This window comes from Stegodyphus dumicola, chromosome 6 (genome assembly GCF_044657685.1).
Source record: "Stegodyphus dumicola isolate Sdum_Otavi_A_Nest chromosome 6, ASM4465768v1".
NCBI classification, from domain to species: Eukaryota; Metazoa; Arthropoda; class Arachnida; order Araneae; family Eresidae; genus Stegodyphus; species Stegodyphus dumicola.
In genome coordinates, this window is record NC_140773.1 from 102,606,111 (window position 1) to 102,624,496 (window position 18,386).

Consider the following 18,386-nt stretch of genomic DNA (forward strand, 5'->3'; position numbering starts at 1 on the left):
ATAATTCTTTTTTTTTTTTTTTTTTTGTATTTGCTGAAATTTCATTATAGATTATCCATTTAAAATTATCTTTCTTTTCTCACGTTTAGATCGTAAAATTTTTACTACATCATCATTTTGATTTTGCATAGGGTTATTTATTTTTTTTTTAAATCTGTTGAAACAATGACAGGTAACTTTTCCATTTGGCAAAAACATATATTTTTTATTTATCAGCGGTATATTACATACATGATAAGGGTATATTTTGCTGCAGTTTAATGTAATTAATTGTTTATTTTTACCACCAATTTTTTTTTAGTAATGGGTGAAAAAAAAGTAACATTTAACAAAGATCCACAGAAGGAATTCCCATTTATTTAAAAAAAAAAAAAAAAAAAGTAAGCGATTCCAATGTGCGGTGTAATACATGTTCTTCAAAATTCTCAATAAGCTGTGGTGAACATACAAATATTAAACTTCCTATAAACTGTAATAAACATAAAATGTCAAATTCTGCTGCTACATCTGGCTTGTCATTAAAGAATTTTTTCAAACAGGAGAAATGGGTGATAAAGATGAATATTTAGCTGCATTAGAAGGTACTTTTGCATACCTTACTATTTGCCACTACTATAGCTTTAGTTCTATGGATTGTACATCTGAACTGCTTTAAGTGGCATTTGAGCCTAAATTTACTTTTGTGCGAACCAAGGTTGAAGCAATAATGCTAAATGCTTTTATGCCTTATGTTTTAAGAGCTTTGCACAATGATTTGGAAAAATGCTCATTTGTTTCAATCTTAATTGATGTGTCTGTCTAGTTACAAGGAAATAAAATTTTTCCAATACTTGTTAAATTTATAAACTTCAAACAGGAGAAATGGGTGATGAAGATGAATATTTAGCTGCATTAGAAGGTACTTTTGCATACCTTACTATTTGACACTACTATAGCTTTAGTTCTATGGATTGTACATCTGAACTGCTTCAAGTGGCATTTGAGCCTAAATTTACTTTTGTGCAAACCAAGGTTGAAGCAATAATGCTAAATGTTTTTATGCCTTATGTTGAGCTTTGCACAATGATTTGGGAAAATGCTCATTTGTTACAATCTTAATTGATGTGTCTGTCTAGTTACAAGGAAATAAAATTTTTCCAATACTTGTTAAATTTATAAACTGGAGTTATGGATTTAGACTAAAAATTTTAGAATTTAAATCCTGACCTAGTGAAACCTCCAATGATGTCAGGAAGTATTTAACTGCCTGTTTTGAAGAAAATAATTTAAAAGAAAAAGTTATTGGTCTTTGGGCCATTAATACAAATTCTAACTCTGGAATAGCTGATAGATATGGAGAAAATAATGTTTTTGTTAAACTGAAACAAAATCTTAACCATAGTTTAATTAGAGTCGGATGTCCAGCATATATTATCTATAACACTACAAGAGCATCACCTGATGTTTTGCCATTTGATGTAGAAATGATTATTTCTAAGATATACTTTAAATCTTATAAAAGACTGGGACAACTATACTTTAAATCTTATAAAAGACTCTATTTAACAGTAGGTTAGAGTAGAAGCATTGAAAAATTACAGTAGCTTCATAAAAACTGAATTTTCAATGATTCTAGGATATTCACAGGCAAGATGGCTAGGGTTACTTCCTGCTATTGAAAGGGTACTGTAAAATGATTTTACCATCGCAGGCTTAATTTCAATCTCAAGAATAGTATCCCATGCTTATTTTAAAATTCATTGAAAATCCAATGGCAAAAGCTTGGCTACATTTTATTAACATTCAGGCTTCAATATTTCATAAAGTTATTACAACAACTGAAAATCAAACTGTGTATGTATTTGATGTACCTTCAATGGATGGTCTGAAAGCTTCAATACTGAGCAAGAGAGAATAGAGTCATCTCATGAAGTCATTAAATTTTGAGAAGCTGTTGTTTCATTTTATCAAACCACTCTTACTTATTTGGAGAAATGAGGGGGGGGGGGCGAAGTCAGGAGATGGAAACGTACAGCTGGATCATATTAAATGAAATCTCTTCTTGGAGTCAATTTGAAACAGCTGTTTTGTTAATTAATAAAATGATATCAAACTATAAGTTATTGGAAATTGATATATATGAGGAATATGTTTACCTTAAAAAATGTACCATGTGTGAAAAAATATTTGAATGGTCGAGAAATAAAATGTGTCCAGTTCAGAGGTACATGGAAATAACTGCATATTTTATTAATAACTAAATTCCTTGTTCAAATGTTTTAAAATTGCCAGGGTTTTTCTATTGTCTTCTTGGCACCAGTGCTGCATCTGAGTGAGTATTTAGCATTATGAGCAGTGGACTAATGGTAAGACACAGTTTAAAGTGGACACTTTGAAGGGCATGTCAATCTCCAAAATAAATTTTGAAGGAGATTGCCCAGTCTTTTACAAGACGATAAAAAAAGAAAAAGATGTTCTAAGAAATATTCAGGCTTCAGAGAAATGAGCTAATTAGGTGAATATCTGTCGCATTTGAAGATTTGTCTATCTTGTATGATAATTAATGTCTCTGTTCAAAATTAATTAATGTCTCTGTGACAGCTGTTAATTTTGTGCTATTTTTCCTAATGTTACATTTAGGGGTGGATAGTAGTGTTTAGAAGGCCCTTTTTCCTAATGTCCAAATTCTGTGGTTTAAAAAAAAAATATTCAGTGAAAAATTTTTCTTCTTTGAAAAATGTTTTGTTTCAAAAGTACTATTTTTATATTTTGCTATATTCGTCAAAAATTTATTTATTCATTCATTTTTTGTTCATTAATGTTACAGGCTAATCAAACTGCAGTTCATGTAGATCATAAACAGTCTATTCCTTTACAAATTAATAATGCAAAAAGTGCTACAGAGATTATGATTGAAAAGAAAACTCCAGTGACTACAAAGTTTACGTTGCCAACTGCTCAAACATTTAGTCCACCAGAATCTTCCTCTGTCTTAACAGAAGCATCAGGTACTTTTTAAATTAACGTTTTAGTATTTTTGTAAATATGGGACTTCATTCTGATCAAATATGTTAACTTAATATGCTCAATTCTGAATTCAGAAGTTGCTGAAGTGCTTAATTTTGAGAGAACATGTTTGTCAGTATTTTATAGTTATCTGAAAGGAGGAGCATCAAAATAATGTTCTTATGTAATAAAACCTAACTTAATTAAAAACAACAAAGATTACATCAATAAATCCAAGAGAACACCTTTTCCAGTTTTTGAAAATTAACTGTTTTTATTATCTCATCATTAAAAATTAATACAAGTTTTTATAATGTATACAAGTGATCACCATTATTTATATACAGAAAGAGTGGGCTGTGAAATATTCAGTTTGGAAATGGCCTTAAAAGTATCTGTACTTATTAATAGATATGCAAAAAAATATTGCTGTGTATGGCAAGAAAATTTTTACAAATCTGTGAGGAATTGTATTTTGTCAGTATCTAAGATTTTGAAAAAGAAATTATACCAATTGCTATTTATTTGAGTTTCTGCCATTATATTTAACTTTTAAAAAAAAATTTATTTATGCAATATAAGCAGTGGCATCACCTTAGGGCATGCATTGTATGTGATACATGTCTATAAATTTAGAACCGAGGAAAAATAATTATTTATCTGTATTGTATAATAAAATCCTTATTAACTACTTTTAGTCTGTAGCTATGCACTGAATCACTGATTTAAGAGTCGTTAATTTAAAATGTACAAGTTGTGGGCTGTGTCTATCTATGTGTGTTTTTGTAAATCCTCATCTTAAAAGGAACATGCATGCTGAAGAGCATCAGCATTCAGCTGAGAGAATATTTACAATGGACAAAGTGAAGGCTTCCCTTCCTCTCCTTTTCACACAATATACAAGGGATGGGATGAATTTCTCGTTCTAGCATGGTGTTGCATGATACCTACAAAGAGAGAATATTCCATAGTTTAACACTGAATTTAAAGCAATTTGTTACTACTTTTTAGGATGCTGGAGGCAAGTTTTCTGTTTCGAAGCTTGTGTTGTACAAGACATTTAGTTTAAAGTTCAATTATTACTTCTTTTGGTCTTCCATATGACAATGCATTATATTGCAAAACTAAGGGAAATATTTTTTCTAGAAATTTGAAGCAACATAATACAATTCAATAAAATTAGCAATTAGTAGTTATCTGGTTAGAACAAGTTCTTGGACTGAAGATGAAATAACCAAATTCACCTCATTGATGGTGAAATATACACATACTAATTACTGTGAGGACACTTTTTTCATGAGGACTTTGTTCCTTTTTTGTAGAATACTTTCTCTGCTGTTGCCTGGGCAGCATCAGCATTAGAAAATTTCACCACAGGCTACATTGTATATGCAAACCTATCTTAGAAGCTGTGGTGGGAAACAAAAGTGTGAATACTTTATCATTCAGAAGCCACAAATTTCAGTTCACATGCATGCGGTAGCCCTGCAGCTACAGAGAACGGGGGAGGATTGCCATTTCATTTGATGAAGTACAACTTATTGTCACATTTTAGCTACACTGTTCATTTCTTTTTAATTAAAAGTTTATTATCACAGCATAATAAACAGGGTTGCCACGCTACCTGGAAAACCGGGAGAACCGGGAAAAGTCAGGGAATTCGAAAATTGACCAAAAAATTCAGGGAAAAGTCAGGGAATTTAAGTATTTTTGTCAAAATCTGGAAAAGTCAGGGAAGTTCATACAATGATCCCGCCAAAAAAAGCGATTTTTGCGCCGACGTCGGAAGAGATAACTTTTTTGGCGAATTGCCTATCACGTGAGTGTCTGCTGGCATAGAGCCAATTTTCGCAGCTCCAATTTGATTGCCTTTTAGAAAGGCAAAGCAAGCAAGTTTCCCGCAACTTTTGGTTTCGAGTATTCTCGAGAACCGCATGTGCAGTGCATGAACTAAAGAAAGTACCTGTTCTCGTATAAAACAAAATGGGTTTAATCTTAGTATACGGTACCATGGAGGTTAGAATCAAAGAATATGTATTGTAAAGAAGGAAAACCTCTCTGCAACAGACGTGGCTCCGTTCCATCATAGAGGGAAACAGCTGTGCATGCGTGATATATCTGCCGCCAAAGCTGGAAACCGGTGTCGAAGTTCGAAGGTCACGTTATCAAGAGTTCATTAAATGAATATCCTTTAAAATTTCTTTAACCACTTGCGCTAAAAAGACGTGCCACACACGTCGAGATGTTTTTGTCTCAAACTGCGAGCGACGTGAACACCACGTCGATAAGCATTTATCGCAAAAATGAAAATAACATGGTGCACACGTCGCCTAACAACGAGATTGTTTATTTCTCGAGTTACAGCTCTGGATTGCACTCGCAGATGCGGAGCGGCGTAAATGAGACACTTTACCACTTGCTATATTGTAGCGCACGGCACAAGAAAATATTTTTTGGCGCAAGTAAATTAATTCATAGGTTAGTAATTTTCAGGGGGGGGGAACTACGAAAATCCGTTTTTAAAATTTTCTTCTTGGAAAAATCCAAGAAGAAACGTCCTATGATAAAACGTTTCTTCTTGGATTTTTCGCAATAATTTAAAAACGGATTTTCGTAGCTTCCTTTTTGTCAAAGAATGTTTCTTCTTAACACGTTTCTCAATTTCCGGTACACATCGCGGAGAGGGAAATTCTGGCCGCCAGGTTCCGTCGCCAAATCCCTTGGCAAATTTTCCCTCCGCATTCTAGCGCCGTAATAGCATTTTACTTGTATGGAAAATTTTCTTCTTTACATAGACCAAAGAATTAGAGATTCTTGCATAGATGTTTTTTAGTTAAAATAATCTCCATGTATGGATTTGGCGACATGATGATGCGCAGTAAACGGGTCATTTTGGTCTTGGCGACAATTTTCAAAATCGTGCCAAAGCCTTACCGTATACTAGAATTTTACTGCAAAATCTTTTAAAACTTTTCTTTTTAATAAATACCTTGCCATTTTGCAGTAAAATAAAAAATAGTAATCTGTCATCTAGGCTAACCATGTAATATAACTATATTCGCTAAAATATCGTTGACTATTCTAATTCAATTTTTAAGTAATTATCTTTATTTTTGTTATTCATATAATTTAATGATGCTTCTTCCCTCTAAATTTATTAATTATTAGTAAATAATATTTCTAAATTTCAGGAAATTTTCTCTGGCATAATCTTGAAATTAATTCTAGCAGTATGATGACATACCATCACGAAATTTAATGCACATATTTTTTTTCTTATGTATGCTGCGAACTAAATATAAAATACCTCAATTTATTAAAATAGATTTCTTTGTTTCGTTTAGCTGCAGAATGTTTGCAAAAAAAGCCTTATTTTATTCCAGATTGGGAAGATTCTAATCTCAATCTTCAATGGAGAAAACAACAACTATTATAATTATATTTGTGTTTTCAAGTGTTAAGGTGCTTTTTAAGAACATACCTCACACAAATTAAATTTACCTAAAATCTAACCTAACTATTTAGCATTGCGTTGTGATTTATAAGGACCAGATTAGCCTCGTGTTGAACTGGTGATGATCATGAGTAATAATTAAATAAAACATACATTTGTTATCCAATGTATATATCTTAAATTTTATTAAGTTTCTTAAGTGGAAAAGTAAACAAAATTATCAAACAAAGTATACCAAGAATAATTAAGAATAAATGTCCTCTGGGATTTATTGAATAATTAAGTGAATTTGCTACACAATACAAGTAATACCATAATTTACCTCTTAGCGTAGTCAATGTACATTACGCGGATAGACTGAAATTTTCTTGAAACACACCTGGAAAACCTGGAAAAGTCAGGGAATTTCATTCTCCTGTTTGAGTGGCAACCCTGAATAAATATTTGATTTAAGTCTGGTTAATTTTTTATTTCTGGGCCTCTTTGAATTTTTCTTATAATGATTAATTTTTTTCTAAAAAACATTTCAAGAACAGTGCAAAAGAAATGGAATATATAACATAAAGTCTAATTCAAAAATTACTTTGCCTTTAACTTTTCTTTGAGAAAAAAAGAAATAACAAAAAATGATAGATCTTGCCCTTCTTAAACCACTTTATGTGGGATTAAAAAAATGTATTTGTGGAATAAAAAACAAGAATTCATAAGACTTTTCCTAGCTGGTTGTGGTGTTAAAGAAAGGTTGCTGGCTTTGTCTGTTTGGTGTTGACAAAACAAGTGTATAGACTAAGCATAGATTTTGTAATTTGGATGTATTATCAGTATACATTTCAGAATATGAAAAATCTCTTTTTTTATATATTGAGATGGACATGAGATGACAAAATCTCTTTTTCAATTCTGGATCACCCAAATGTGTCAAGTTATTAAACCTGCCACATATGAGTGATCAAGAACAGTTAAATCAACAGAAGCAGATATCTATAAAGCTTCGTAATGAGGTTGCAATAAAAGAAACAGGGAAATTTTAAAATGATTGGTAAATTGTGCATACTTCTTGGGAAAAGAAGTGCTACCATTTAGAGGCCATGATGAGTCTATAGATTAAATTAATAGGAAAAATTACATAGATAGCATTAAATTTTTGGCTGAATGTAAGAATCATTTTCTCTTAGAAGTATTTTCATTAGTGTTTTGTCACTCAGGTAATATTTTGACATTTTACAAAAGAAAACTGTTAATTACTTATGGTGAAAAAGAAAATCATAAAATTTCACTATGTGCTTGCATCACCAAGAAATGGTTTTAAAGCACTATGGAAAAGTGCCATGCACAGGAGACAAATGAATTGCCAAAAAGAATGTATGTTGATACGAGGGCTATCCAGAAAGTAGATTACGTTTTGGAATAAAAAATAAACAAAGTATAGGAAACAAATTTTATTATATACAGATGAAAGCCACACTCAAATACTACTTTTCTACATAGTCACCATACAAATTAAGGCATTTATCGTCGCGATGTACGAGCTTGGAAATTCCTTCGTCGAAAAATTCGGCCGCCTGCGCCTTCAACCACTTCGTTACCTCTTCTTGCAGCTGTGCGTCGTCATCAAAACGCTGCATAGCCAGCCACTTCTTCATTGCTGGGAATAGGTGGAAGTCGCTCGGTGCCAGGTCGGGACTGTACGGCGGATGAGGAAACAACTCCCACTTAAAAGATTCAAGAACTTTACGAGTGACATTTGCCGTGTGGGGCCGGGCGTTGTCGTGAATCAACAAGATCTTAGAGCTCAACATTCCTCTGTGCTTGTTTTGAATTGCTCTTCTGAGTTTTTGGAGAGTTTGGCAATACCTTTGAGAGTTTATTGTAGTGCCTCTTTCCAGGAAGTCCACCAAAATTACACCTTTTCTGTCCCAAAAAACAGTCGCCATCATCTTCCTTGCCGACATTGTTTGCATGCATTTCTTGGGTTTTTGGGGAGAACTTGTGTGCCCCCACTGCATTGATTGCAATTTCGTTTCACAGTTCACATGTTTCACCCATGTTTCGTCACCAGTAACGATGCGATCGAGTAAAGAGTCACCATCCTTATGGTAAGCGTCCAAAAAGTTCAACGCTGCAGCCATTCGCTGATTTTTGTGGTCCTCTGTCAAGATTTTTGGAATCCATCTTGCACAAAACTTGTGGTAACCAAGCTTTTCGCTGATGATTTCGTGCAACAGACTTCGCGAAATTTGTGGAAAACTCAAAGAAAGTTCTGTTATTGTGAAATTTCGATTTTCACGGACTTTAGCATCGACGTTTTCGAGAAGTTCGGCGGTCACTATGCTGGGTCTCCCACTTCGATCTTCGTCGTGAACATTGGTTCGGCCATTTTGAAATCTTATGACCCACTGACGCACTCCACCTTCAGTGATAATGTTGTCCCCATACACTTCACGAAGCTGCCGATAGATTTCTATCGGTTTACAGTTTTTTGCAGTCAGAAACCTTATTACTGAGCGCATCTCGCAGCTCGCGGGATTTTCAATTAACGCAGACATTTCAAACCGTCACAGTATCTGAACGGAGCACAGCACGAACCTCTCACTAGCACGGCTAGATGCAGACTGAGCTGCGCAACGCTCTGACCCCAAGATGGCCGTGCTAGCCCCACCCCTAGCGGACACAGACGGAAACGTAATCTACTTCCTGGATGGCCCTCGTAAGTGTGAAATTGGGGACTTTACTGTGAGAATTTCGATAACATATTTAATCAAATATCTGAAAGATTTGGTTCCCTTAATAAACTTGAATATATTACTCTTCTGAATGAAGAGAAATTTGTTTCTTATAATTCTATTTGTTCCAAGTTATTGCTAAATAAGTAAAACGCTAATCCATACTGCAGACTTCTTGATTTTGTAAAGCTTAAAAATGTGGTGATTGCTTTATGTACCATATATAAATACCAAGGATATTCATAGCATTGTAAAATACTGTATATGAAACGTATTTATTATCTTCACTCATTCTATCAACACCATCTCCATTTACATTGGCAGAGGTGATAATTTTCAGGAGTGAAAATAATTAATAAATAAATTAGCAACATTATCACTGGAGAAATTAAGTGCATACAGGGTTATCTATCGGGAAACAGCTTCATCTGAGAGTTAAAGCATGGGCCTCATTTTATGAAGATGTTATAAAGGAATTTACCATTAATAACAGAAGGTCAAAATTCGCATTCTAATAATTTAAATGAGTATAATCTAAGTGTTATTTTTAGACTTTATTTTTAGATTTTTTTTTATTTATTTGTTTATTTTTAGACTAACCATATCTTAGGCTTCAGGTATATACTGTTTTTTTCCATAAACCAAATAATATTTATATCTTCAATGTAAAATATTTATATAGATATTAATAGTTTTTTTTTTTTAATATTCAGAAGAACAGAAAATGGGTGAACTTCAAATTTTTGTTATAGATACATGATAATTTAAATTATGTGTTTATATATAAATATGTAACAAATATTTAGTATGCATAATACTAATCCCCATACAGTAATATAGACTGTTCTGAATGAAGTCAAATTTTGTGATTAACAGCATGCGCTTTATGAAAAGGCAGGATACATCCCTGAATATAAGTAAAAGATATGTTTAAAATGAGAAGTTTTAAGTTATTTTATTTTAATGTAAATAAAAACAATAAGTTTGTCAAAAATAATGTGTATAAAAATGAGCTATTTTTTTCCCTTTTGTCTGATCGAGTCTTCTTAGGGGGGAAAAAAATCTAAGACTGCAGTGCTTTAATTAGTTAGGATAAATGAGTCTATACAGGGTTCATATGGGCCTTAAAAATGCTTAGGTTTTTTGGAAATGATTTTTGATCCTTAAAAGTCCTTATTTTTGCTCATCTGATATATCTGTTCCTTTCATCATTCTGAGTGTTAATTAACATTTTAGATGAATGTGGAATTCAAACCATTTAATGGAACCATTGCAAACTGGCCTTGTAAAAGAACAAATAGTAATTGGACATCTCAGAATGAAATTTTCAAAGTGCCTGATTGTTTCTTTGTCCAGCTTTTCAAAACAGGTGTCATTAATGAAAATAGTAAAATTTCAAAGGTGTGGGGAAAAAACATGAAAAAGCTGTTGAAAAAAAGAAAAAGATAGTCTGAAACTATTTGCTCTCATTAGAACAATCTAAATTTGTGGAGGTTTATATATATGCGTAGTCTATTTTAATTACCCCACTTTAGGAGCAAAACATGTTTGCAGATATTTGCAGTGTTTATTAAATTTTGCAAAAACTGCCTTAACAGCCAACTCACCACCATACCTATGAACTTATTCAAAAATTTTGAAAAATCATTCAAGGGAAAATAAAAACATAATGTGAATGTTACAGAGAAAAGTGACACATACCTGAATATTTTGAAAAAATTACATGGGGAGCAACACCATAAAAAATGTAAAAGTAGATACGAGAAATTAATTTTAAAATTACTAATTCTAAAATGTAGTTTGGATGCTTTCCTTTATAACATTTTAAATGTCTTTAGTCTGAAAAATATGAATATGAAGTATGGAGAATATAAATGTTTTATCTTAATATTCTTTCTAAAAATAGAATATCAATATAAATAAACTGTTCTGTTTTTACAATCTTATGTGTGAAATTCATCTTTTATAAATTTTCAGTCTTTACGAAGGTGTCAAATTCATCATCAAATATTCATTTCATTCACATACTCGTGGCAGATATTTGGTTACTGTTTGAATTCATTCCATTTTACTGGATTAGAAAAAAAATTCCCTTATTTGGAAGGTGAACTGTTTTATGGTGTGTTGCCAAATTTAGTGACTTATCAATATTTGGGCAATTTTAAGATAAATATGTCTGTATAATTTTTTATTTGAATGTTTGTGAGTTTTATGATGATTTTTGTATTAAAGTAACGATAATATATTTATATTCTATTTTTAGAAAGATAATATGAAGATAAAACATTTATATTCCCCATACCATATTTTTCAGACTAAAGACATTTAAAATGTTATAAAGGATAGCATCTAAACTACTTTTTAGAATTAGTAATTTTAAAAATAATTTCTTGTATCTACTTTTACATTTTTTATGGTGTTGCTCCCCATGTAATTTTTCAAAATATTCAGGTATGTATCATTTTTCTCTGTAACATTCACATTATGTTTTTATTTTCCCTTGAATGATTTTTCAAAATTTTTGAATAAGTTCACAGGTATGGTGGTGAGTTGGCTGTTAAAGCAGTTTTTCTCACTATAAAAATGCATACCTGGAAAGGTTCTAGCAAGATTTTGAAAGCAAAACCCCCATTTTTATTAGCTAAAAATCCAGGAAAGGCCTATGATAAAGTGAAAAATGTATCCATGGTATTAATATAGACATGTTTTACAGGAAGACTGTGATGAATTTCTTTAAGTGCTTAGCATTTTTTTGGAAAAGGTGTGAAAGAACTATTTAATTTTTTTACTTGATTTCAGCAGGCTTTCTTTTAACATATTTCTCTTTTCTTTATTTTTTTTCTTTTCACTGTGCACAAAGAGGGAATATTACAGAAATGGTTCTGATCATGTCACATATACAGGTATCTGTGGAAAAGGACTTTTCTGCGAATAAAGACCTTGAAAAGTGACTATTTAAGATATTTATATTGTATATTTTAATGTGACATATATTATTTCAGAACATTTTCTTGAGTTATTCCCAATAGTAATGCAAAGAAATTAAATTCTTACTTCAATAAAATAAAATACTGACTGAAAGCTTCCTCTGTACATTCTATCTATACAGAGATTTTGTGAACAACACATTTTTGTAACCTGAGAATTCAATGAGAAAGAGAAAAAATATTGAGGAAAAAATTGAATACATAAATTTAAAAAAATTATTTTCAAAGAGATATTATTAAATATAGTAATAAATTAGTAGATTAATCAGAGACTAGAACATTTTAGAAATATTGATTTTCTTATTAAAGCAAATGAACTTAAATAAGGGGTTATAGAGAAGGAAATGGATATAAATTAGCTAAAGTAAATTTTTCAAATTTAAAAGGCTCATGAATAGTGTAGAATTGTGGATATTTTGTAGCTTTTAATGTGTAACTGCTCTAATATCTTTTAAAAACTACTGTAATAATTTATGTATGTAACTTCAAACTGCAAAATTTTCTTTGATTATGATTTTAATAATGATGTTGCAAATCTGTTTTTAAAATATGGACTGTTATAAGTATAAAATATAAATGTTTCAGGAGATTATATTCCTAATTTAATGTTAACTACTTGATAACTTTAGAGAGAGGATTTTTATTTTCAAATTAGTTTTAAATATTTCAAATTTGTTTGAATTATATTAAATATTAGCTTGTATTTAATAATAATGCATCTTACATATACTTCTGTTTTATTCGTAGAATTGACAAGAGGGAAGTTAGTTATACAGATAAAGACTTTTGCTCAATTTCTGTTTGCTAATTGGTTCTCAAATTTTTTCATTGATGGTCCTTAAGAGTTCTTTATTTCTATGTGCAGAAATATGTATGAACCCCACCTATAAGGCTATTTAAAAAAATATTGAAGAGTGAAAATTGTAATGTATACAAAAATTTTATTGAAAATAAAAGAACCTGCTTTGTATGCATATTTGAAATTTATAGAAATTTTATTTTTTCTTCAGTGTTCCTAAATGATTTAAATTCAGCTTGAACTATTATCAACCAGGCAAAAAACAGTGTTGCAGAATGGCAATGAAATTTCATCACTTTTATTTTGTTTTATATGAAATTTAATAGCAATAAAAATACCAGAAGTTGAAACAGATAGAGAACCATCTGCCATAATGTATTGACCAGCCTGATCAGTGTATTGGTTAGGGATGCTGGCTGCTATACTGATGGACCCAGGTTCAAATTCCAGAGACGGCATGGATGTTTGTAAAATTTATAGTGTCTGTATGGCATAGGGGTATTTACAATACTCACAAACTGAATATCTGCTTGAGTGGCTTAGTGGCAGAGGAAAAGGGGTTGTCCTATTGTATGTTCTCCAACAAAATTGGGAGACTAATGGGAAAATGGTAAATTTCTGGTGTTTCACTCAGTTATACCTATTCTTGTAATGTTGTTTGATGTACATTTATTGTTTTTTAGGATGTCTCTTCTTTGTGGTGAGTATTAACATATTTGTATTCATAAGAAGCAATGATATGATAATCCTAAATGTAATTCAAATCCATGAAAAGGATGCTAAAATTATAATAGAGTATATTTTTTAAACATATTTTGCTTAAAGCAGAATTCCAGTATTACCGCAGTAATTTATATGATGATTAAATATTCCTGAGTTTAAAAGAGCTAAGAAATAATGATATATTTTAAACACTTGTACCACATTTGTTGCAGAGCATGATTAAAGATTGAACCCTGTATATAGGACATTGCATAAACTTTTCATTGGATGTCGTGTGTATCCCCAAGATTGCAGTTTTGATAATTTTATAGATACAGTGATAATTATAATGAAGTACTTAATTAATGAAGTACTTAATAATGAAGTAATTAGATCCTCCAATATAAATCCATGTAGGATTATTCATTTGTAATATTTGTCTCTATATAATGCTGATAACAACCAAAAATTTATATGAATTTTTTTCAATTTACATTTAATATAATACAATTGTCTAGCATGAAATATATTATCACAGGTCTGTTCCTCATATGTTATATGCTTCAGAGAAGTTTCTTCTGCTGTAAATAGTAAATATTTACCTATAGAATGTTAAAGAAATTCCAGGACTGATCTATGAAAAATCATATGATCAGCTCAGTAACAGCTATTGGTATTGTCAAAGTAGTATTCCCTTTAATATCTGTGGGCAAATGTCAATGTTTCTGGAAGTTTTCTGAAACCAGAGGTGGAAGAATCTTCTGGGTTGTTTCTTAGCATAACTGTTATAGTCTTTTAAACTGCTTCATATCACTTCTTATTTGACAGCATTTTCTATTAGAGAAATGAAAATTACTTGGTGACACGTAATGCAAATATGAAAGATATAAAAAAGAAAGAGTGATGTTTGTTTAAATGTTCCCTTACTGATACATTAATTAGTTATTGCCCAGATGCTGACAAGTCAAGTTGGCAATGTCAAATTGCCTGAATGCAAATGTTGTAGTACCTCTGTGTTAAAATTGTGATTTGGGCTTTAGCATCTTCCCTTAAGACAGAAATACCTGATTTATCATAGCTCTTGAACTGATAAATGTGATCATAATTATCTTTTATTTTCAAGGGGTGGATGTTATTTTCTTCATCGTTGAGAGCTCATAAAATTGCTTTTCAGAGCCTTGCCTGTTTATTTGATAGTCATGTTCCTAGTAATTTTATCTTTGGTAGTAATGTTGAACATAAATTTTGCACCATTTTTAGCCTTTTCCAACAGTTTAATGCCATTTATTCTAGTTTGCTTGCACTCTTCTGTCAGTGTAAAAGGAACTGTTTTTACATTGAAATTACTTTTTTCTTAAGTTGTAGCATAAAATTTAGTGACAAGCATCTCTGTTCTAGTTCATATATCTGATATCATATAAACAGAGATAAGATAATCACAAGCTTCTCTCTTTTTCACTGTTTCAGTAATATGGGCTGTAGAAGGCTATTCTGATCATGTATCAACTTACACTGAAATATTATATCCTCAAAACTTCTTGTACTATTTAGACTCATAGCTTTTTGATAATGCCTGATCACTATTTTAAATCATATTTTTTTATGTAGTTATTTTTTTAATTTAATGCAAAATTTAATCTTAATTCTTTGCTCCAGCTGTATGTGCCAATAGGATGAACAGTGTGTTGAGTCTGTTACTTTTGAATAGGAAAAAGTTCTTTTCCACTGCCGAATTTGACTTGTAACCATGGGAGTAAAGGTCCGTTCCCACGTTTATCTGAGCTAACGGAGTCAGTTCCATGTGTCGACTAGCACCGCTGTGCCTGCAGTTCAGATTTTTCAACTTGCTGCCCTATGGGGAAAAACTGGTTTTGGAGATGGGTTGGCTATGTTAGTTGTGTACGTTAGCTCTGATAAACTCCAGTGGGAACAGCCCTTAACAGTTGTGAAAAAACATCTTCCCTTCCCCACTTAATTTCCGTTTAGTATGTTTCTTCATGAAAAGCACATGAATGAAACCTGACTTGAACTACTGTCTCAAATGAGGTGGAGAAAATAAATGTTGTGCTGTGATAAGATAGGAGATAAAATCTCAAATCAAGAAGAGGGGCTGGCAACTGCATTGAAGTGCCTGTTTTGAAGTAACAGACTCTAGGCATGGCCCTGCTACTTGAAGAGTTCACTTTCAAGATCTTGTACATTTACAGCAAATATTAAGTGACTAAATTTTGTGCAGTTAACATGTTCTTAATGTCATAGTTTGGGGTGGAGGATTTTGGAACTTTCCTGACAGAATTAACCCTTTGTTGCATATAAATAATCTAGAGAAGTACCTTAGTAATAATAAAAAAATTAATTTTATTCAAATTTCATTGTAAATAATTGTTACAATTTGTTCACTACAGTGGACAGCATGCACATACGTACATGCATACAAATCTCTTCCCAACAATTTACGGTCATTGCATTTGAAATCATTTCCTGCTTTGTTTGCGGTGATCATAACCATTTTCTAAATGGTAAATCTACAACTGACATGTACATACAGATCCCCCAAAATACCTTCATTTCGTTGATTGTGATTGAATTCATTTTGCTACGATTTTGTCCTTGCCAAACATAAACATTTCCAGTGGTGTTTTGGCTTGATAAGCAGTACATTTGGGTTTCAGTTCAACCTCTTTGGTAGATCTTTATCTACCCACTCCACAATTTTCTCAAACTGACATTTAAAATAAAATGTCTAAAATTACTAATTATGAATAAAAAATGGCAGTATAAGAAAATGTAAGCAATATTATTTAATGTTTACTCTAAGAAACTGTACTAACTTGGAAACAGAAGTAGCAGCCATTTTCCAAATAGCAGTGCTTTATTTAGTGATGCTATACAGCCATCTATGATTGAGAGTTGAAAGTTCTAATAATATAAATGAATAAACACAGGAAATGGAATCTGTTAAGGCATTTACAGAAGAATAAACAAATTTAAACTTTTGTCTACTAGAGTGGACACGATGCAACTAAGGGTTAATATAGACATACACTTATATATTTACATATATATTTTACATATATATATATATATATATATATATATATATATATATATATATGTAAAATAGAAAATACGTAAATCAAAATTTTTAACTTCAGATTCAACAAAATTTTCAATAGTTCCTTAATTCTTCATTTTAACTTGGTTATTTCTCCTTTCTGTCATAAAAATAGTAAATGCCTGTAATAAATCTTTGTGTAATAAATCTGTAATAAACTGCATCATTTCAAAATCAATCCATATTATATGATTCTTGCATAACATAAATGATGTAAATGCTTACATAATGTTTCTATTGATGACAACTACAAATTTGGGAACCAAAACTTAATATCAATTAGTGGGGATATATCTTAACTGAAATTGATTCATTCTGAGCCTAAAATTTTATCTTGGGCATATTATATTCAATCATTGCTTCTTTGTCTAACTAGACAGCTTTTCTAATTTTCTTATGACAGCTCTTGAAAAATGTAAAATCTATTCAAGACTGGCCATACTTTGTCCCAGTTTTATCTGTAATATATAAAAAATTTTAGAAAAAATTAAAAGTATATATATATTGTATCAGACATGACTGGAACTATTTTTTATACATCTGCATGTCTTCAGTAGATATTATTTTATTAGCAATAATTATTTTAAACATGTACACCCACTTATGATGTATAAAAATTATTTCATATGTATACACATCTCACTTAATCTGTATACTTCCTACTCAACCATTCAGGATACATACTGATAACTGAGTGAAGACTATTTAGAATTCACTTTTTTCTTCCAATATTCACAAGGAAATTTTTAAATTATTACTTTAAAGGTACAAATGTGAATTCTCATGAATATGGTTATGCTTACTAGTGACAAGGGTTAAGAATGTATAAGTACTCCAACAGGATAGCTATCAGACCTTTTTAATGAAGAAATTATGCTTGTTATTAAATCATTTTAGTTTAATGTATACATTTGTAATAAAACATCCTTTTTATTTAACCTCCTGTAACTCCTTTTCCTTCCTTAAGTAATGATTCTGTTTGTAAAGATTTTAGCATTGCATTCAAATGTATCTTCATTTCTACATCTGTTAGTCTATTTATTATGTAACAAATATTTAATCTTTTTTGAGATGGGACTATTTATGAATCAATTACACCTCCAGATTCTCCAAGTGCATCAGAATATTCAATTATTGGTAAGATTTATTTATTTTTTAGCTATAAACTGTATTGGTATTTTTCTTATTTTAGAAAATGTTTGCTAATAAATGTGTGATAAGTCTGTGAACCATAAAGCTGTATGAAAAATTATTTTATGTATTTCAACAAATTTAATTATTATTTAAAAAAATGGAAGAATTAATTCTAATGATTGATTAAATAATCATTCTCAATAAATGTTAAATGCATTTTTACTGACTCATCAATTTTTAAGGCATACTTCTTTTGACCAATATGAAATTTATTCATCAAAGAGGAATTAAAAAAATTTTTCCATCAATTATATGAAGAAAGTTAATTCCTAAAGTGTTCTGATGTTGAAAAAAATTTCAAAATATTTTTAATATAATATTTTATCTGTAATTAATATCTGTTGATTAAATTGAAATAATAAGCTTAAGATCTGATTATTATGTTGGCATTCTTCATACTAATACAAGAAATCAGCATAGACCAAGA

At 30.9% G+C, this 18,386-nt stretch overlaps 1 protein-coding gene across 4 annotated transcripts in view; it reads left to right on the forward strand.

The window, feature by feature from the left end:
* Nup214 (nuclear pore complex protein Nup214) overlaps positions 1-18,386 on the forward strand; it is a 272,097-nt gene that overhangs the window by 170,334 nt on the left and 83,377 nt on the right. For 3 of the 4 annotated variants that reach the window (XM_085818717.1, XM_085818716.1, XM_085818718.1), the window contains 2 exons: positions 2,807-2,987; positions 17,837-17,902. In XM_085818717.1, coding sequence (XP_085674843.1) covers positions 2,807-2,987; positions 17,837-17,902 — 247 coding nt within the window. The remainder of the gene's footprint in view (positions 1-2,806; positions 2,988-17,836; positions 17,903-18,386) is intronic. The other variant, XM_085818719.1, reaches the window with a different exon arrangement.